The following is a 21,834-nucleotide window of genomic DNA, read 5'->3' on the forward strand; positions in this document are numbered from 1 at the left end:
TTTTTCCCCCCCCGGCCGTGCCTCGCAGCTTGCGGGATCTTAGTTCCCCGGCCAGGGATTGAACCCTGGCCCCAGCAGTGAAAGCGCCAAATCCTAACCACCGGACCACCAGGGAATTTCCTGGTTGTTAGCACCTGCTGTTTCTCTTTTCTAGGCATTAGATTTTCTATTGTGTTTTATCATTTTATGGAAAAAATTTTCTCTTAGACAAAGTTTTGGTTGAAGATACAGATACATGAGTGTGCGGCCATGACCTGTACTCTTCGTTGCTCTGGGGCATTTTCAATTACTTCTTGGTTTGTAGCTAAGGTGTGAACGTTGAGGCTTGGAGAGGTTTGATCATTGACTACCTGGGATCTGACACACTCTGTAATGAAGTGGAATATATATGTTTAACTTACTGAGGTAACACTGGTTTCTGACATCTAAGTTTCACGGGTGTGACACTGCATTTCGACTTTTGTCTACACCACAGGGTGCTCACCACCAAGAGCTTAGTTTATACCCATCTCCACGCAGTTGACCCCCTTTCGCCATTTCGCTCTCCATCCACCCCTTCCCCTCTGGTTACCACTACTCTAGTTCCCTGTATCCCTGCCTGTTGTGGTTTGGTTTGTTCTCTTGGAATATTTTCTATTCAGCTTTCAGCACTGAACTCTTAGAAGGGAAATGCAGTACGAGTAACAAAACGAGCATAACCAGCGAGTAGGAAAGAAGTGACCAGACTCCAGGCACCTTGGCTCAGACGTACCATGCTTGCTGGGGTTCTGGTCGAGTGGAGAAGCAGCACCGGGTAAGTTATCCATGGGGTTGGGATGTGTCCACTGAGGGAGGCGTGACTGGGACTGCGACGGGTCCTTCACTGATAAACCACCAGTCATGTCCATGCTGCTGACATTCATGTTTGGGTTCAGTCCAGCTAAAAACAAAAACGCTATCAGGATACGTCTGCTCTTCCTCTAAACGTTTACTTTCTAAAGCTCTCCTAGAGAATCAAACTAAGTCTTAATTCACAGCCAAATATTTTAAATGTAACTTTTAATGCTGGAGGAAAAAAAACCCCTTTTTGCCTTTTTAGTAACACACATCTGTAGGAATCTTATTCCTAAATTAGGGGGACGATGGTAACAAATAGTCTTTGATTAAGTAAGACCAATGATTCTCTTCATTTTACTCGCTTTGGTGCCAAACGTGGTCCTGAAGCTTCTCAGTCAGAGCCCACAGAAAAACAGAACAAGTCCAAACAATTAGGAAAGTCTTTTCTGATCTCAGGGCACCTTGTGCAAACTCACCAGATCCAAACCAGTCTCTCAGAGACGTAAACGGTACCCTAAGGTCCCACCGACAGAACAAGCTGGTGGGGAGACCCCAAATCTGCCTTTAGTGAACTCACTTTACAAAAGGCTGCTCTTAAGGAGTTTATGAATTAAACATCAAACTCCCTTAAAGGGCTTGAACTATTTCAAAGTGTGGGTGCTGCCGTCTGCCCTGGCTGGAATGTGAGCTGATCCTGGGTTTATTTCTTACAGCTAAAAGCAGGCATGCACTGGGGCACGTGACAAGCGCCCTCACTGTGCTGGGTTAGTGGAGAGAGATGAGGGGGACGATAGCAAAAAGGCTGAAGTAAAGAGTCGCTGATGGGACACCCGTCATGAGCTGAGCAGGCTGCTTGGCCGGACAGAATGACCAGTGCAGGTGTGACCCAGTGTTTCCAGGCCATTTCTAACCTGCGGTTCCCACACCACATGTCCTGGTACAGAGCAAAGGTACTGAACATTTTTGTTCTTAACTTTAAATCAAGAGCTTCAAACTCAAATGCCCGTATGGGCCAAGCAGGCAACACAAATGAAGGTGATGCGGGCCTGGTGGGGACAGCGCCCGCCCTGCTACAGGTGCTACCCATGCAACCAGTGAATGGAACACAGGCCCAAGGCAGCCATTTTCAAGAGAAGCCAGAAGCCACTTTTGGTTGAAAATTTCCCATTTTTAAATGTTGGCAATCTCACACACACACACTGTGCAGACCTAACCGAACGCCCACGGGAGTCCGACACCACTGGGGGCTACCTTCACCTCCACCCACACAGACCCAGTCAGGTGAGGGCACAACCGTTAGGACGGGCTTCAGACTGGCCTCCAGAGCACCCCAAGCCCCATGGCCGGGCCCCACCCTCCCCGTCTCGTTTCTTTCTGTTCCTCCCTCCACTGGCAGCCAGCCTGGCCGGCCCTCGCCGACACCGACGGCCTCTTCTTCCATGCGAGGCTGGCTCTGCTCCACTGAACGCTACTCGTTTGAGGTCCACGCTTAAACCCTGCTCTGATTCTTCTTTCACCGCGCAGGGTGACCATGCACTCTCCCTTCCCTAAGCTCTGCAGTAACCACGTTGCACTGCCTATGAAGGCTGGTTTTCGTTTTTATACGCCTGGTCTTCCTGGGAAGACGACAAGCTCGGGAGTCAAGACAGCATCCGGAGAAGAGGCTGCACAGGAAGGAAGGCGGACGGGACTTAGAGCTGCTGAGGAAAAGGGGTGAGAACCAGCCAGAGAGGCAATTTTACAAACTAACTTTCTTAAACTTTATTAGCTATCTATTTTAACACATTTATTTTTAAACTTTAATGTGATTATAAAATATTATCCGAAGTATTTTTCATCAATTTTGAAGATTCAAGGCACTAATCTTTCCACTTGTAAGAAAAAGCATTTAAGGGTAAAGATTAGTGTACTACATCCTCTAAATATAGGTTAAGAGGACAGATGGATACTAGGACACTAGGAAGCTGCAGCTAAACATTTCAGGACAATAGATGGAACTGAATTTTCTTCTAAAACAACTATCGTTAAAAAAGAAGTATTTACATAAGTAGCCAACACTCTACCAAGTGCTTGCTATTACAGAGTGCTCTGCCTGCTAGTGCACCAAATCTTTAGAAGAACCCTATGAGGTAAGTATTCCCACTTTACAGATGGGGAAATTGAGGCAAAGAGCTGCCAGGCAGCTTAGTCGTGGGGGCAGTGTGGTGGCCTGATTCCTAAGGCAGGTCTTAACTACTAGACTATTCTGCTTCTTCAGCACAGAGGAAAGTAACGGGTAGGACAATCATGAAGGGACAGAAGAACTGTAGTTTAGCATTTGTCAGTTTTGTATTAAAGACACACCACACTGGTTACATGTCAAGGAGACAGTGCTCATGTGATCAGAACATAGCTCTCAGAGGTGCTGGTAGTATTCCACAGAAAGGGACATCGTTAGCCGAGATTCGCTGTCACTCACCTGGCCTTTGACCCTCTGGATATGTATTTCTCAGGTAACTAATTCCCTTTGCCCTGTAGCTTCAGACTCTAACAGTCAGCCTGACAAGCCTGAGGCGCTTTCACCCACTTCTGGATCCTTAGAGCAAATTAGAGCTGACCCTCGAACAACGCAGGGGTCACAAATCCGGGTATGACTTTACAGCCGGTCCTCTGTACCTGCAAACTCAACCAACCGCAGGTCACGTAGCACCGTTATTTACGGGAAAAAACCCATGGGTAAGTGGACCACGCTGTTTCAGCCCGTGTTGTTCATGGGTCAACAGTATTCCCCGTACGATCACTTTCCTGACACAGCCCTTCTGACGGTCTTCAACGTCGTAACCTGTGTCCCTCCTGGTGACCTCGAGGGCGGCACCACATCTGCCACTGGCCTGCAGGTTTCAAGTGCTGGGCGGGCGCCCTACCGGTTGGGGGTGAGGGTGTGCGTGTTGGTCTGGGTGAGTACACAGTCGTGCTCTGCACTACAGGACTTGTGCGGGCAACCATGGCTTTTTAAGAAGTGCCTGGTTCACGGAAATCTGCACACCCTTCCTGTTCCCAGCAGTTCAGGCTGGAGAGAGCCAGGGACGGAACAAAGCGCCGATTCAACAGTGGAGAGGAGATCATTCTGGTACTACTTTCAAAGATTTTATACTGAAAGCACTTATGGGCGCAGCAAAATTCTTGCTCTGCGAAGACAGCTAGGGTCCCTCCCTTACGAAGGAGACCTGAGACAGCCTCGCTCCGGTTTTGCCTGGAACTGCATTTCTGCCCGGCTATTTCAGCCCCGCCAGGCGCACGCGGTCGGCGTCGACCCGGACTCACCGAGAGGGTAGGGAGCGAAGGTGCTGGGTGAAGACTGCTGCTCTTTGGTCTGCAGGTCGGGGAGGCCGGGGGCCTGGGGGTGGGGGGGGAAGCTGTCCAGGGCCGATTTGCCTGCAGAGGGGTGCAGAGACAGGGGCGGCGGGGGCGGGGGCGGCTTCACGAGCAGGGCCTGGGCCAGCTGGCGCTGGTGCTGCTGGATCTGCTGCTGCAGGTTAGTGATTGTGCGCGCAACCTGCGGGCGGGGACGCGCGGTCAGCGGGTCGGGAGGGCCGCCGGGGCCGCCCTCCTCCCCAGCCCAGGTGACGCGGAGGCTTTCAAAACGGGAGGCTGAGCGAGAGAGAAGCCAGTGACAAGTAACAGGCCAGGGGAGGTGACAGCTAGCGACCCGCTGAGCCACCCGGGGGGCGCCTACTTGCTGCTCCTGTTGTCTCATGGGTCCGGAAACGTTCCGCTGGGCCTGTAGCATCTGCTGCTGGATCTGTAAACGTTGGTACGCCTGTGGACACAGACACAAAGAGAAGCGTCCAGTAGATTATAAGAAAGCCTCAACAAAGGGTTCCACTTCTGTACATAAGTGTAAAAAAAAAAGGCACAGATTCTCGGTTCCCTTACCATCCTGTGGTTTAAGCATAGCGTGAGGCATGAAGCTTTTTCAAAAGGAGACATGTCTTTCCAAAACCTTTCTAGTGCACAGACTTTACAAAGTAACTCAGTCAGTACCCCTATTTAGTGCTGGTAATGAGGTTTGTCAGCAAATATTTTTCAGTTAATGAAGAGATCAAAATTCTTCTGCTCAATTCATACAAACTAAAAATAAAAAAGAAATGAGGAGAAAATAAAAATTTTTTTCCCCTTATAAAGATGCAAGTTGTCCAGAATGGCTCAGACCATGTGGCAGGACAGCAGTGATCGGCGGCCACAGAACAATACACGTTAAAGGGCTTGTAGCTACCAGGAGCCACGTGTGGCCTTGGTCCACAGGGAGCCTGAGGTCCAGACGTGGCCACTTCTGCCACACAGACCCCGTCCACGAAGCCAGCGAGAATGATCGTCAGATTCTTCCCACCATGAGGCAGAAGGCCGGATCATTTGTTTTGAAAGTTGGCTGAATACTGTAAATTTTTTCTTTACAACATGGATTTTTTTGGGACGTTTTGGGCAAGAGGATTTATTGAAATAGAATCCAAGTAGAAGTAGAGATTATACTACTAGAAATGCCTCATTAATCTGTAAATTAGAGAGGAATAAAATACTTCACTTAAGTGAATCCTTACAGGCTCTAAAACTTAACCTTAGGATGTACTGAAATATCATTTTACCAAGTTTTCTGGAAAAAAATGTTAAAACAGTGTACATTGTTTTTAAAACAGAGCAGAGTAAACATAATCCAACATTTTCTTGGTATCTTTTACACTACAGAGGTCAATAAAAATTATGTATAAATAAAGGATTCCAGAACATCAGTACGACTGATAACGAGTTCTGTCTCCCGTCAGAATCCAGCCGTCCTCTGTGTTATCAAGGAGTGGAAAGCTGTTTTCCTCTGCAGTGAGAGCCCTAAATAGCACGCTTCTCAGCTGCTCCCCGCTGAGGCCGGCAGTCCCTTCCTGGCGCTGGCGGTAGCACACCGCACAGGGGCCTTACAGCATGACTGTGAGGCAGCTTGGCTCCCTTCTCCGAGTGAGGTCCAGTCCCGGTCTGGATCCCGTGCCCAGGGCCCTGGGTACTTCACTGCACTGCGGCTTGTCCTAGGTCACCCCCACCCCACCTGGCCACTACCTGGAACCAGACACCCAGACGGTCAGACGTGTGTCTAACAAACGCTGAAGGGTCAGGACTGAGAGCCCAGGGCTCCCCCGTAAGGAAAGGCTGACAGCATGGTTTTGTCTATTGGAGGCTTTTCTCCCTTCATGACTCCTGGTCATTTTCTAGGAGATGAAGCTGTTGGGCAAGACTTCTAAATAAATCAGGTGTCAACGTATTAAAGAAGGAAATAATATACCGGGCCCTTCAGGGAATATAAATTCAGGATGCACCTAGGGATACAATGCCATGGCATTTCATGGTAAAAGCAGTAAGACTGTTGAAAATTAAAAATTCAACATATGTTAAACTGTAACGCTTGCAAGAATTATTAGGCTACATCAGCCTTCCTCAAGAGGGATTCTGAGAAAATCAAGTCCTAATCTCTAAGGCATCTCATCTCCTGTATGTAACGAAGTAACTTCTGTCTTTTGTTTCTAGAATGCTATCTGTGTAGACCAACCTTGGAAGAATTTAGAGAACAATCATGAAATGATTTGTTGGGTTCTGTGGTTCAGATGAGAAAGGCTGGCTGAGAGCTAACAGACACCCTAACTGTCAGATCTGGAAGACTGTGATCACGAAAGGGCCACAGAATCCACAAAGCTTAGTGGACACACCCTTAAGTGAAGAACTTCCTAATTCCTTTAATAGTTTACAAACTTCATGAACGTCTCAATGACATTCCCTGACGTGAAGAAAAGCGTTACGGCGACTGCTTTTCTTCAGTCGGCATGCATGTTGCTGGCACATCCCCGAGCTCACGGGGAGAAGGCTCTTCCTCTGTCCTAGAACCCGAGCAGATCTACCCACTCACCAGCTGCAGCTGATAGAGCTGGTTCAACATCGTCATATGCTGAGGATTAATTGGCGAGGTTAATAGTGCAGGGTTGAGACCAATGTTTTTTGCTGCAAACTGCAAAAGCTGTGCTTGAACCTGTTAACAAAAAATGCACCATTAGACATGGATTCTCTATTCAAACATTTACTTGTCTGGGCAGTTTTCTGAGATTCAAAACTGAGTAAATGACAGTTATATTTGTCTCAGTGAACTTCAAAAGCCATTAAAAAATTTACAGACATTTTAACATTAGTAGTTTACATGCTTTTGTGGATAATAGGAAAGGAAGAAAGGAAGGAAGGGAGGGAGGGAGGTAAAGGCAGATGGCAAGAAAGAGATTTCTTCCTCCAAATATTTTAGTTACGAATTAACTTTCTAGGGCTCTGGGTTACTCCCATCGGTAACTGGTTTCACGTCCTGTCGAAATGAAGCTAAGTGGGCATCGTTTAAGGTGGGAGACAGCGAAGGCGTGGTCTCTGGGAGGAAGTTCGAGCCTCCTCAAAGGAGGCCAGTGTCTGCGTCTCACACAGGCGCCCTGGACTAGTCCCCGCAGGAGCTCAGCAGATGGCACCGCGGCCATCTGACCGGGGGGCCTTGTTCCAGGGCAGGCAGGGACCCCTTCTCAAGTTGACACGTTCGGGAAGTGGTCTCCCCCTGCTCGTGGGACCAGCCATTCCTCTCGGGGGGCCCGGCTGCCCAGCCTCCCATGTGGCACGTGCCCTGGTGTGGCCGGCCAGCCCTGACCGCAATGGTCAGCCTGCCTCCCTGCCCAACTGGCATTCACTGCTCTGAACCCTTCAGGGGCTTGGCACTGGCCAGCTCAGTGTTTTCCACGGCGTGCGCTGTACGCTTATCACAGCATTTACACAAGATGGTTTTAGGTAGAGCACAGAAGAGTATCTTTTACAGTCGTCTAACGTGTATTAGAAAAATGTTGCTTTTTCTCTTTACGACAGATATGTTCAGTTTTAAGAATAAATTTATCTAAATTAAGAAGGCAAGTCAACTTAAAGAAAACACATTATGTAACAGTCGTGGGAGGCACACAGATGAGTGACGTTCGGGACACGCTGGCTTGCTGTGTGTGGAAGGCTGCTCTGTCTCCAGGACCTGTCTCTGCTCCTGTGCCTTAGCTGGGGTGGCCATGTCACTAGGCTTGGGCAGTGGGACATGAGTGGAAGTGGTATGTCTCTCGCTTTCCCTCTGTCATTGGGCAACGGCCGAGGCAGAGCTGCTACTTTCTGCTCTGTTGCTTGGGGGCAAATTACTTGTCTGTCTCGTCCGAGCATCTGTATTTCAGGGTGTCTTTGCTGTAGCAGCTTACAGTGTACCCTGTTTAATGCATTTTACTGTAGCAGCTTACAGTGTATCCTGTTTAATGCATTTCACTATTATTTCACCCAGATTTCAGCCATCTCCACTCAGTGCACAGATCTCTGGTCGAACAACTGTGGAGGAATAATTACTTCCAGCGAATTCTATGATTTACCATTTTAATCTATTACTGAATATTCTTTTAAGCGGTAAGGACTGTAACACTGTAATTAAAAACTCAGTCCAAAGTCAAAAATTATGGAAATGTTCTAAAAGTAAACAATATTAATATGAGAAAAAGCTGACATTATGCTTTAGAGCTATGCAAAACAATATCCTTTTCCTTGATTCTATTTGCTCTTTTGTTTTAAAACGATCTAATACTAAAGAATAAACTTAACTCAAAAGTCTGTGATATGGACACTATTATATATTGTCACATTTAGTTTGTCACTAAAGCATTACTCAGTCCTTCACTGCTTCTAAGAATTTTCTTTTATGTCCCAAGCAATTTCACTTGCCACTTTCCTCTCTCACCAATCTAGAAGAATTCAATGGGTTCATCCGAGTAATCTTCTCAAGACCAGGACGGAAGTCCCATCCCTGGCATGTGTCACCCAGCAACAGCACTCTGCCGGGAGGAGGCCCAGCCCTGGCCTGTGGGGCGGGGGCCCTGGGGGAGCAGCTCCGGAAATGCCTCCCAGGGCAGGAGGGTGGGATGGACAGGTTAACACTGCGGGCTGACTGGCTCTCAGTGTAGCGCGGACGCGGGTCTGACCTGAGGGGATAGAAACTGAGGCACTTGAGCACGGAGACTGGGCTGGGAGGAGCTCAGGGGCTGCACGGGCGGCTGTGGCGGCTGCTGCATGGTCCTCGCTGGGGCTGCTCCGCTGCTGCCAAACATGCCCAGGTTGCCACTCGGTGTCTGCAGGGAGGCGGAGGGCGCGTTACACAGTCGCCCGGGAGCCAGCGGGGGGCAAGGCTGCACCTGCTTCCTGCCGCTCTCAACGTGTACCAAAGGGGATGTTTAAGAAGTGCTGTCTAAACTGGGTACAGATGACAGGAGATCTGCCCGCAGAGCCTGCCTATGTCTTTAAATCACAGAAGCCGCCCACAGAGCCAGTTTTAGGTGCCCCCCAACAAGGCCGTCGTCTTCCAGGAAGCTATAATTACACAGAGCCAGGCACAGGAGCAGCAGGCACGGCTGTGTGGGCACCGTCTGTGCTGGGGTAAAGGGCATCATGTGTGGGGACCACTAACCTGGGAGAACAGGACATTTTCCAAAAGGAAATATAATTATGATTTCAACAAACCTGAAATTGAATACGTGAACAAGTCCAGGCAGTTAACTTTGTGTTAAATATAATAACTATATATTTGAGTGCTTCTTTCTACTCTCCTGACTGGGCATCTGATCCCCGGGGCCCGCCGGCCAGGCTGCTGACTTCCCGACCGCAGAAGAGCTGAAACTGGCACCGCAGCCCGGTGGGCAACAAGAGATGGCCAGGATCACGTGGATGGGGCGCCACTGAGAACTGCCGCCGGCCACCCCAAATCTCACAGCATCGCTGGAAGAGAAGGCTCAGAGCTGTGTGATGTGAGCCTCCCCCAGGAGAAAATCAAGAAGAGCAGTTCTGTGGACGGGAAGAGCGTGACGCGCTTCCGTATCATTTCATTCCAGGGGAGAGAAGTGACACGAAGCGGCCGTCGATCAAAACCCCAGGTCCCTCCGTTCAGGGACGTCTGAGGGTGACTTTCACCTCCCCCAAGAGTGTCAAAGGCAGGGAACAGTGCCAACATCACTCTCTGAAAACCACTGAGAACCTGCAAGAGATGTCACCTCTGTTCTGGGAAAAAGGGGAGAGTATGGTGTTTTCCTGCAGATCAATGCATTTAAGGTTTCGACTGTCAGGAGAGACAGGACGGCACTGCCTGGACCTGTGAACGCATCGGGCAGGTGAAGACGGCTCTGCGGTCCATGTCATTTAAAGTACTAGCAGTACTTTAGTACCAAGGGTGTTTTAGTTACATGTAAGAATAAATATAATTTTGAAGCATTTCCTATAACATGGTTAAATTTCAAGAACCGGATTCAATTCAGTTGAATTGAATCCAAGCAGTACATCACTTGGAAGGAAATCCTTATAATATTTCAGCTTCCTTTACATATTCAGTTATATTTTCAAATGCAGGCATTAATTAAAAATAAGAAGGTTTGCGTGTCAAACACATTTTCTGAAAGGCAAGTGAGAGAGACCATGGTGGCCATCTACCAACAGCCTTACCTGTCTAGAAGAATTCAAGTTTTGCATGCCCAGCCCTGAGGCAATCCCGCCCAGGGCCTGATTAGGGAGTGCACTGTTGGAAAGGGGGAGCTTCAGGCTTGGTGAAGGCAAAAATGGTGAAGTCGTGGGCTCTTCCACGAGGCCGCCATCCTGATTGGGGAAAGAAAGCGTGAGCTGTGTGCGGTGCCCGTCCGCACACAAAGCACAAGTTTCCCGGGACACAGAAAGGGATGCGGATGAACAAAGAATTAAAAGATCAAAAATGTGTGGACAGGAAAATGGAGAAATGGTCAAAAGGAAGAGGGGAAAAAGAAAAAAGAGAAACAGGATTAAGATGCTGTTTTCATTTTAACAATTATTTTACAAACACATATCAGCTTATAATATTCTCATCACTACTGACCCTGCCTACAGGTAGGAATCAGAAGAGAGACAAACACTGTAAAAAGTCTTACTTGGAAAACACTTTACAACCATTTTCAAATAAACAGGCTCCTTTTGAGAAGTTATTAGCAAGGTTCTAGGTATACATTAGGTTGAAATCTGCTGACATTCAAATGTTTTTGACCTACAAACAGCGATTTCATATGGTTTAACCTAATAATAAGGTAAATTATAAAACAGACAAAAATCTTGTTATTATTATTTTTTTACATTTATTGGGTGCCAGGTCCTTTGTAAATTTATCTCATCTAACTTCACAACAAACCTGCAGTATTTATTGATAGACTGATTGATTGCCATGCCATGTGACGTACAGGATCTTAGTTCCCTGACCAGGGAGCAAACTTGTGCCCCCTGCAGTGGAAGTGCAGAGTTTTAACCACTGGACCACTAGGGAAGTCCCCAAACCTGCAATATTATTTCACATTTTAAAGATACGGAAATAAGTCAGGGTCCCACAGTTAGCAAATAAAAATACAGGGTGTGGAGTTAAACTGGAATTTCAGATAAACTACTAATAATATCTGAGAATAAACATGCTCCAAAAATGATTCATTGTTGTCTGAAATTCCGATTTCTCTGGGCACAGTGGTGCCGGGCAAGGCGAGGACTCCACTGTGTGGAGTGCTGGCAGAGGACACTGCTAATCTGAGAACAGACGAACTCTCAGCTCTTCTCCTATGAGCTTGCTTTTAGTCTGTTTGTTTGCTTTAAACCTGTCCTTTCTTGCTTCCATTTTTTTTTCAAGGATGAACATTCTGATTGAGTTTAACGGGATGCTGTGTCCCCCCTCTGAGGTCACACCAATCTGGAGAGGGAGCATGACGATACTAAGGGGAATGAACTGGCGACTACACTTGTTGAAACATCTAAGGGGATTTTCCCACAGACCCCTGCGTGTTCTCTGAAGTAGAACATCTAAGCAAGGGCCATGAGACATGGGTGCCCATGCCTAACCACTTCTAGACCCTTTTTCCTGAGATTAGACATGTAATACATCATTTCCAGTGGGAAGAACTGTGCATATAAAGTAAGACCGTAAAACAGAAATTTGGTGGACCCTCGTCTATTGGACAAATTGAAGCAGCCAAGCTCACCCGCTAACATGAAAATCAGTTTTCAATTTCAGTATTTTTATTCCTAGTCCCATCATATGAAATATAACACAACCTCTTTTGAGTTAAACATTCATATATATTAAAAAAATGGGTAAAAGTCACTTAAATATTATAGCCCAATAACTTTTTAATCCAACACAGTGAAAACGAAAAACACCTCTTGTTAAAAACAAACAAAAAGCCACCTAAACTCATACCTTGTCCAGGAAGGTGGGGCGGTCCGCGGAAGACTCTTTGGAGATCGGTGGGCGGCAGCCAAGGGGCTTGGTGACCATCCCATTGTAGTCGGTCACTCCCAGTCCACGCTTGTCCACGTCCACCTTCTTTTCCAGCAGAGCGCCTGGGGCAAAGCAGACAGAAGCAGCGCTTGAAACGAGACGCCTCGGGGGTCAGCTGCGAGTTCTGAGCACGGACGGGCACCAGCCTACCCCTCAGGGAAGGAGTTAAGACGCTCACCCCCAGAAAACAGGGGCCTCGGGTTGGCTCTGGACCCTGCTCCTCGTCCCTCGCAGCCACGCCGGCCACCTCTGCCACTGTGCGGATAGGCCCTTCCTCTCCCCCGGGACTTGTCGCCTCTTTTTCCAAAGAGGGCCCTTCCCTGGCTGCCCCGCCTCGTGGCCATCGATTTCCACCTGCTGAGTCCCTACTGGCTGTAAGGACCTGTCCGAATGTCGGGGATACAATACAACGCAAACCAGACAGAGTCTGTCCTTGTGCTCTTCCGATTCAGAGACTGGTGTTTGTTCCACTCCCTCTGACTCTGCGCCGCCTCACGGCTCTGAGGAGGCGGGACTAACTCCCTCCAGCTCACACCGATTCCCTGTGTCCCGGCAGCTTATACCACCCATTTGGCATTTGCATGTGATTATAAAGTTGATCCTCATTATTTGTGAATTCCGAGCTTGTGAATCCACCTACTTGCCTACATATACTTGTAGCCCCCAAATCAATAGTATGGCGCTTTTTGGTCATTTGTGGACACGTGGGGCGGTGAAGAATTTGAGTCCCCGACACACACATTCCCAGATCAGGCTCTCACAAAGCGACAGGTGTCCTTTTGTGGTGTACTTAGGGCTATCTCTGTGCTTTTTGTTGGTCATCGCAGTGGTCCCCATGGTCCCCAAGCCAATGTGCTGTCTAGTGTCCTAAGCGCAAGAAGGCTGCATGGTGCCTGCTTTGTTTAGCAGCTGCTGCAGCAGCGCTGCCCAGGCGGCTGAGTTCAGCTGATGAGCAGGGCAGTGCAGCCGGAACAGGGACAGAATGTCACCATCGTGTATAAGGCTGTGTGGGGGGAGCTAAAGTAATGTCTACAGTGTGAGATGAAGCTTCAGAAAAGATGGAAAGTGGCTAAATTTGTGGATTCACAAGATGATAACTTATTTAAAAAAAGCATAGCTCACGGCATTGGTGTGAGTCAAAAAGGGAACAAAATCTATGGTCACATTATCCAGGGTCAGGAGGATGTTCAACCCTTCGTAGCTAATGCTTTATTATAAAGAAATATGGCACATAATTATTTGTGAGAAATACATATTAAATACGGTGTCTTTAAACAGAAACACACATAAAACGAGGTTACGTGTTGACTGGTTGACAAAAATGCTGTGGCCAGAGGCTCAGATGACCTCAACCCTGCATGTTCCCGAGGAGCAAGGGTTTAGTACTTCCTGATTCAGTGTCTGCAGGGACTTTATAGGACATAAGTACCACGAATGATGAGAATCAGCTGTATTTTACATGTAAACATTTAACATAATTGATATTATTTTTAAAGCAATTCCAGAACTAGGGTTGCTTGTTCCTTGACAGTAACTCTCGTCTCTCAGCCAGCAGGCGATGCTCCCGTGGGGCCCTGAGCAAGCCCTGCCGGGCGCGGCACAAGAACAGCTCACTCAGCACCCAATGAGGTGGGCACGTGGTCCCAGTGCCTTTCTCCAAGAGGGTCACTATCTCCCCACTCAAAATAGATGGAGATAGAAAAAATTCATCTATTTGTTGCAAAAATAATAATAATAAAAAAACCCAAAACAGAAAAAGCAAACGTAGTTCAATGTGGTGTTTGGCCATTTGTTCCCAGTGCCCACCAGTCCTGAGGGACCGGCCCCGTGGCAGGTGCACATCCTGTGGGTGGTCTTGTCTCCCCAGTGTGTATTCAACCATTAACCCATGACTCTGAACACCAAAACTCACAAATTGGTACCTTTAAAAAAAAGTGTGCTTTAGGTATGTCATCTTACTTACTCATGGCCTGGTCAAGATTCATATTATTACTCTTCAAGGCCTCTTCAGCTGGCTCTCTCTGTGGAGGGAAACAGAGTTTTCACTAGGACTGCGTGTTAACAAAAGGAAAAGCTTGTAAAGAGCTCTATCACTATTAACTCAGGGAAGTGATTGATATTAACCTAATATTGTTAGATTTTGGAACTAGAAATACTTTTCTTCCATGTGGTTAGAGAGAAATGTCTTAAAAATAAAAAATACTTGTAATAAGAAAATGTACTGAATTGATTTTTAGAGGGAAGAACTTGTATTTAACACTTTAAACCCCAAATGTCCAGTGCCAGGAGAGTCTTATTTCTGACTCTGTGGTTTAGCAGGGTGAAACCTCTCCCAGGGCAGCTGCAGGAAGTCACAGTAAGAGTCAGATTCTAGGCTCTGCTGTAAACTGCTTTTCACCAAAAAATGTAAAGACAACATAACACAAAACACGTAGGTTCATTTTGATAATTATCTCTCTGATTGAAACAGACTAGTCTCGGTGGAGGCCAAACCCGAGCTGGGCATGGTGTTGAAGCACTGCAGGCCAGTGTGGGCCTATCACCTCACCCGTGGGGAAGCTGGGCCCCCGGCCATGCCCGCACAGGGTCAGGGGCCTGCACCCCACGTGAAGTATGTGGTCCCCTGCTCCAGTCTGGGGCCACTCTAGACCCATCCTTTAGGGACATCTGCAGCAATCAAAAGGTAAACACTCATTTGAATAAAGATTTGGAAAGAAGACATTTGAAGGGGCTATGTGGCAGACACAGGAGGCACTGCTCATGGTCTGAACTCCTGCCACTGGCTCTTAGGGACTGAAGAGACCGGGAGGCATTTTCAGGAGAAGACCCTAAGATTTCCAACTCTCCCTACACACGATATGAAACTCAGGAAGCAAATAGGTCTGGTTAGGATTCTTTATCTGCACACGAGGGTTTAGCACTTTATACCAAGTTTTCTCTTGAGATCTTGGTCAACGTACTGCATAAACGAATGAAAACTCACTTTTAATTATAAATGAAAAGAAAATATAAAACTGTATAAACCAATGAAAATTAAAAATCACACATCATTTTTTATTCTAAGAAAAGGTTCTCACACCTTTCTTGATAGAAATGATGTGGATCTTTGCTGTAGTTCAAAGCAATGATCCCTAAGCAGACGCGCCCAGGTGAAAGGGGAATTTACGAGTTAGGATTTGCCAACAATCTCATCCCCCAAGTCTTCCTTCCGTGTTACACATGACAAAGGTTGGCAGGACACAACAGGGCCATGCAGGGCAGGACACATGGCGGGAGGAGTAAAGTAAGACGCCAGTCACCGGGAAGCCCATGTCTGTGAGTTGTTTGATCAGCCGGGTCATGATCCAGGCCTCGTCCTGCTTGCCAGATGTTTTCATGCCCTAGAACCAAGTGTGGGAAGGAGAAAGTCCATGAGCCACGCTTTAATGCACTTCTTCCAGAAGTGGGAGATGCCTAAAATTCACATTGATTTACATGTCACAGTGTCTCTCTGTTACCGCTGAGCAATGCTGTGCTCCACATCGCCCCGACAGTATTCGGCGGCTCGTGCTATGAAATGCTTCAGGGTGCTTCTGAGGTTGGCATATGTGTGCAATTTATGGACTTAAAAAAGCAAGATAATTATTTCTTTTCTCCAGAGAATGAATTTAGTTCATCACAAATATGTACCGCTTCCATTATCAAATAATCATAATAAGTGCTCCCTTGAACATGACCCTATAATAACCATATAAAATTTACTAAAAATTACATGGCTTTTGCCCTTTTATAAGCTTTATTCTAAAAGATGACCAAATACAGGGTGTTCATTCCAACAGAAAAGACAAGATGAAAGGGATCAAAAAAACCTATTAATTTTGTTAATTATTCATCGTTTATGGCCTGTAGGGTGGAGAAAAAAAATAAGTAGGGAAATGGCGGTGAGGGAGAGGATGAAGACAAAAGGAGGGAGTCCAGTAGAAAGGAAAGGGCAGCGAGACGGAGAGGGGGCAGCAGGCACCGCGGAAGGGCTGAGCGTCAAGATGTGACCCCTCAAGAATCTCCTGCTCTTCTGCGACGAGGGGGATGTAACAATGCGTCACTACCATACACAGTATTCCTCACAGTGCTTTCAAACCTGAGCCTGCCACAATCACAGGACAGCGCATGCGGGGTGACTGCAAACTAACAGGCTCACTTTCCTCAAGGAAGCGGCTTCTCTAGAGGTGATTTTAATCATTAATCTGTGGCCAGAGCCAGGTTTGCCAAGAATATACAATATTTTAACTTATCAATTTGGTGTTTCTGGTCCCATCATTAACAGGATTATTTGCCAGCCCGATTGTGAAAAGATTTAATTTGGAGTCTGCAATCATTTCTACTCTTTATGAGCAAAAAGCCGTGGTTTTAGTTTCTGGGTTCTGCTTACTGCTAACTGAATGGTTTTCAAATTGAAAAATTTTTGAACAGATAATACATTCACATGATTCAAAAGCAGAAAAAAGGGGCAAATGGAAGCATCTTCTTCCCGCCCCATGACCCGTCCGCTGAGTTCTTCTCTCCTTACTCATCCTTCCAGAGAATTTTAAATTCAACAGAGGCCGTTACGAGTACGTGTGTGCCTCACACTCACACACCCATTTCCTCTTCTCTTCCCCTTGCCCCCCAAAAGCGGGGTTGTGCTATACATATACTCTGTATCTTGCCTTTCACTTAGCAATATATTTCGTTGATCTTTTCATATCAATGTTTAGTTTCTTTAAAAAAACTTTAGTTTTTCATAATACGGATGTAGCATAATTTAACTAGTTACCCCATCAATGTGCACTTAAGTTACTATTTTTTTGCTGTCCCTTGACAAGTAGAAGGTCTGTGTCAAAGTGCTGACGCATCTGTAATTTTGACAGATGACGCCACACTGCCCTCCATTTGGGTTACACTAGTTTACACTTCCACCAGCAATGTACGAGAGTGCTGGTTTTCCTACAGCTTTGCGAAGACAGCGTATTTTGGATTTCTGCTGGGCTGAGAGATGAAAAATGGCATTTCTTCATGTTGTTTAAATTGAATTCTCTTTCTGCAAGTCAGGTTGAATATCCTTTCGCACGTTTAACAGTGACTTGTGTTCCTTTTCCACGGATCGCCTGCTTACATTCTTCGCTATTTGTCTATTGGACTACCGGTGGGTTTTTTTTTAAAAAAAAAAAGTTTCTAGGATCTTTCTCTATTTATCAGGAAGGTCAGTCTTCTCTATGACTTACAAACATTTTTTTCCAGTTTGTTATTTGTCTTTTGACTTTGATGATGAAATTTTCTATCAGGTATAGTTTTTATGTTTACTGAAGTTATAAGCCTTTCATTCCATGGCTTTTAGATTTTGGTCATAGTTAGAAAGGCCTCTTCCTCGCCAAGATAGTTTTTAAAATTCTCTTACATTTTTCTCTTTCATATTTGAATTTGCGATCTACTTGGAAGCTGTCTTGGTGCGCATCTGTGCTGTGGACCTCACTTTATTTCTTCTGGAGGCTGTGCATCTGGGTGCAGAGAACTGAGTCCCTGGGGAGTGCTCACACTTCCTGCTCCCAGGACCCCATTACCTCTCTTAAAAACCGAGGATCCTGGGCTTCCCTGGTGGCGCAGTGGTTGAGAGTCCGCCTGCCGAGGCAGGGGACACGGGTTCGTGCCCCGGTCCGGGAAGATCCCACATGCCGCGGAGCGACTGGGCCCGTGAGCCATGGCCGCTGAGCCTGCGCGTCCAGAGCCTGTGCTCCGCAACGGGAGAGGCCACAACAGTGAGAGGCCCGCGTACCACAAAAACAAAAACAAAAACAAAAATAACCCGAGGATCCTAAAGAAGTTTTGTTTATATGGGTTGTATTTATTGATATTTACTGTATTAGAAATTAAAACTGATAAATTAAAAAAACTGTATTAATTTGTTTAAAGATAACCATAACAAAGCCATTATATGTTAATATAACAATGTTTTTTAATGGAAAATAATTATATTTTCTAAAACAAAAATTTTTAGTGAGAAGAGTGGCATTGTCGTACCTGACTGAACATCTCTCTACTGTCCGGCTTCACAGAAGCAGCTGGATTCACCCATCTGTCCTTACCTTCGCTCTGCTGTGACAGCAATGGCATGTAGTCTCTGGAAAACCCCATTCTACGCTCGGCAGAGACCCGCCGAGAGGGCCTCAGGACCACCAGGGTCCTGAGAGCACTTTGAGAACCTCAGATCTCTCTGTCACTGTTACCTGGAGATACCACCTTGAAACTGAATGTTTTTAAGCACCACCACTGATTTTTAGAGTTTATTTCCTTTAGTGTCGCACGCACCTTTTGGAGTCCTTTTTTGGGGGCGTTCCCCCAGGAACTGCAGGAGGAGGTGCTTTCTTGGGAAGCGGCGTTGTTCCACATGCCCCCATCCTCGTCTTCCCACTGACCGGCACCGAGGTTCGCATCGTCCCCGCCGCTGCCCCAGCCTTCTTGCATAGATTTTGAAGCTAGAAAGAGAGGGAACACGAACGTATCAGATTCACCATTCCCAAAGCAGACAATGGTGCCCTATAACATCATTTAGGGGGAGGCAGGACAAAAGGGGTGTACATAACCTACCTTTTACTACTTCGTTTCCCTTAGACCTAAGAATTTAATTTTCCCTACTAGAAATGTAATATACATGTATATATGTACCTATTTTTTTCTTCAAACTTCAGCTATTTGTAGGCTGTGCTGTTCCAAACTCCTTTAACCAACTAGAAGTCATTTCAAAGCATGGACATTCTAACAGTAAATCCTGGAGGCTACTGAAGGTGGCAATCTCTGCGTGATATGGAACGGCTGGTAAAATGCAGAGTCCTGCAAAACGTCACTATCCTCCCTGTCACGTGGTATGTCACGTGGACCAGTGCTCCCCCAACGCGACCATACCCGAGTTGCCAGGGGATCAGGAGAAATGCGGCAGGTCTGTGGTTGGCCCAACAGTCTGCGCTTTTGACAAGCTCCCAGGAGATGCTCCCAGAATGACAGGACGGAGACAGCTGAGGCTATAGGCAGAGGGAGTTACAAGTTGAATACTGAGTTTTGATTTCAGGATATTATCTTTCTCCTTTCTTAAAATCCAAAGCAATTCTTGGTATAAAAGTTATCCCAGGGCTTCCCTGGTGGCGCAGTGGTTTAGAGTCCGCCTGCCGATGCAGGGGACACGGGTTTGTGCCCCGGTCCGGGAAAATCCCACATGCCGCGGAGCGGCCATACCGCAAAAAAAAGTTACCCCAAATTTTCACTTCCTGGGGAATCTGAAGAAGGACAAAGGTCAGGTGACAGTACTGTTACTAGAGTCCATAAGACGATGAAGACGTGAGGCTTACAAGGTGGACAGGCATATAATTAGGCCTCCAAGGACAAATTATTAAAAACAAATATACTATCTCAGTGCCTGAATTTAAATACCCAGGAGCTCCCCATCCTTTAGATGTATAACAAGAAGTAATATAAATGAAATAAATAATCCAGCAGAATGGTTGGTATTCAGAGCATACTATCCAGTGTTAACAATGTAACAAAATACTAAAACAATAAAGTTTCATTTTAAGATCTGAGACATTAAATGATGTCCAAAAACAAAAAAACAAAAAACCCGAGCTTCTGCAGCCATGTGAACAATTAATTTTAGTATCAGACTTAAATCAGCAAACATGTTCATGCTCTTGTCGTAAGTATCACATTGCAAAACAGCCACACATTACAGGATGCCACTTGGTAAACATGATCTCATTTGTAAGGACGTACATTTTATATGTATACTTATTATACTTTCAGATAATGGGAGGAAAACACAGCATGGTTTTTCTCTTTAAGAAAAGAAAAAGAGAGAGAAGCATAAACCTGGAGAATCTAAAGCAGAATTTTGTTTACTTGAAAGCAAAGCAAGTGTCAGACTGCTGTTAAGTAATGCATGTTTCAAAACCTAATCTCAAAAAGAAAAATGGCCTGCCTTATCCGCCTTGCTCAGTGACATAGCAAGTTTAAATAGTTTGAATGGCAGGTAGCAGAACACTGCTGAAGAAGCGTGGAGGCCACTAACCAGCAAGCAGCTATGCTTTATTGCTCTGATCCTTGTATTTATTTTTTTGTAAAAAGGAGAACATGGACTCCTGTTAAAAGCTCCCTTGTGTTCTCGTATCAGACAGGGCAAATATTTCTTTATAGTTTTAGTTTAACGTTAGACTTAAAAATGAGGAAAGCGTCCTAAAACACTAATTCTTAAAATTCAATGAGAAGCATCCCTCTAAACAGACTACCTGGGTCCATCTCGAACCGGCCAACCCAGGGCAGGAAGCACGGCTCACCTGGTTTGCACAGGGTTGGGGCGGCAGCGGGGGCGCCGGCTCTTCCAAACGTCACCGCCGGCTCGGTGGGCTGGTCCCCCCATCCGCTGCCGCTGCTGGGCGGCTTGCCCCATGCTGCTGTGCCGTTATCAACCAGGGTAGAAGGGGAGGATGGCTCTCCCCAAGAGTTTTCAGCCTTTGAATGAACATTAGGCATTTCTCCCCAGCCTGACGAAACTGAAAAGGGCACCAGGGGAGAGAGAAAACAATAAAAATGAAACAGAGAGAGAAAGTAAAAATGGTAATTTCAAGTTCAAAATAATTTTGAGATAATCTATCTTTAGGATGGCTTTTAGTAGAAAGCGAAAAGGAGACAATATTGAATCTAATCAGATTTGTTCAGTTTTTTTTTAAGCTGCATTTTTCTCACTCCTGACCCCTACCCACTTAAAAGTCCATTATATTAAAAACTATTCAATTCACAGTATTTGCAACATGATAGAGTTTAAAAGAATAGTTTAAAAACTAAAGTTTAAGAAGTAGCTCTTTTACTTCTGGTATTATACATAACAACCTAAAAGAAATTTCATGTTACATTAATCTCTTATAAAAAAATTTACAAGTGGCAAATATACACTGAAAATTATTTTTGCTTATCTTTTGACCAACCATCAAAGACATATATCTGGGCAAAGAAATGAGAAGATGGCAGATTAGACATGTACAAATAAAGTAATAATAGAGAACCCAGACAATTCTCAGGTACCAGCAGTGGGCTGAGAAAGAGCTGAGGCATTCATCTTTAAAGACGGGAACAGAGTGGAGGAATTATGGATAAGCGTGGTTCCAACAAACACACTGATTGCAAGTATTTTTTGCAAGAATTTTTCAGAATTCTTCTTTCATTCCTCCACCCAGTCCTGTTGCCATAGCACCCTGATCTGGGACTGGGATGCAATGAAACTAGATAAGGGTCCCTAATGAATCCAGAAGGTTATGGCATCACTATCTACAGGCACAGAAGCGGTCACGAGACCAGGCAACAGTAAGGATCTCCCCACCTTCTTTATACTTTAGTAAGAAAAACATTTTATGTTATATATGCAAACTTCACTTTTTCCGAATCAATCCAAATTCTGATCTTTTTGCTTTTGCCCATAAGCTCACTTGACACTACTGATAGTCACAATGACAGGTCATATCACTTGTAGTCTTCATACAGATACAGCTTCTCGGAGACAGAACTGTGAATGTTTTAAATACTAACTGAAGAATAGAAAGCATAAAATACAAGTAGCCAACCACAAATTTTAAGTT

General features: G+C 45.9%; 1 protein-coding gene across 11 annotated transcripts in view; it reads right to left on the reverse strand.

Annotated features, from left to right (window-relative positions):
• Positions 1-21,834, reverse strand: part of TNRC6C (trinucleotide repeat containing adaptor 6C) — a 130,219-nt gene that overhangs the window by 15,962 nt on the left and 92,423 nt on the right. For 8 of the 11 annotated variants that reach the window (XM_067714037.1, XM_067714033.1, XM_067714028.1 and 5 more), the window contains 11 exons: positions 20,539-20,754; positions 18,524-18,690; positions 15,502-15,582; positions 14,166-14,223; positions 12,122-12,264; positions 10,363-10,536; positions 8,856-9,002; positions 6,740-6,859; positions 4,532-4,615; positions 4,120-4,351; positions 752-919 (listed from right to left, as the gene is read on the reverse strand). In XM_067714037.1, coding sequence (XP_067570138.1) covers positions 752-919; positions 4,120-4,351; positions 4,532-4,615; positions 6,740-6,859; positions 8,856-9,002; positions 10,363-10,536; positions 12,122-12,264; positions 14,166-14,223; positions 15,502-15,582; positions 18,524-18,690; positions 20,539-20,754 — 1,590 coding nt within the window. The remainder of the gene's footprint in view (positions 1-751; positions 920-4,119; positions 4,352-4,531; positions 4,616-6,739; positions 6,860-8,855; positions 9,003-10,362; positions 10,537-12,121; positions 12,265-14,165; positions 14,224-15,501; positions 15,583-18,523; positions 18,691-20,538; positions 20,755-21,834) is intronic. The other 3 variants (XM_067714034.1, XM_067714029.1, XM_067714035.1) reach the window with 2 other exon arrangements.

The sequence above is a fragment of the Pseudorca crassidens genome, chromosome 19, assembly GCF_039906515.1.
Source record: "Pseudorca crassidens isolate mPseCra1 chromosome 19, mPseCra1.hap1, whole genome shotgun sequence".
NCBI lineage: Eukaryota > Metazoa > Chordata > Mammalia > Artiodactyla > Delphinidae > Pseudorca > Pseudorca crassidens.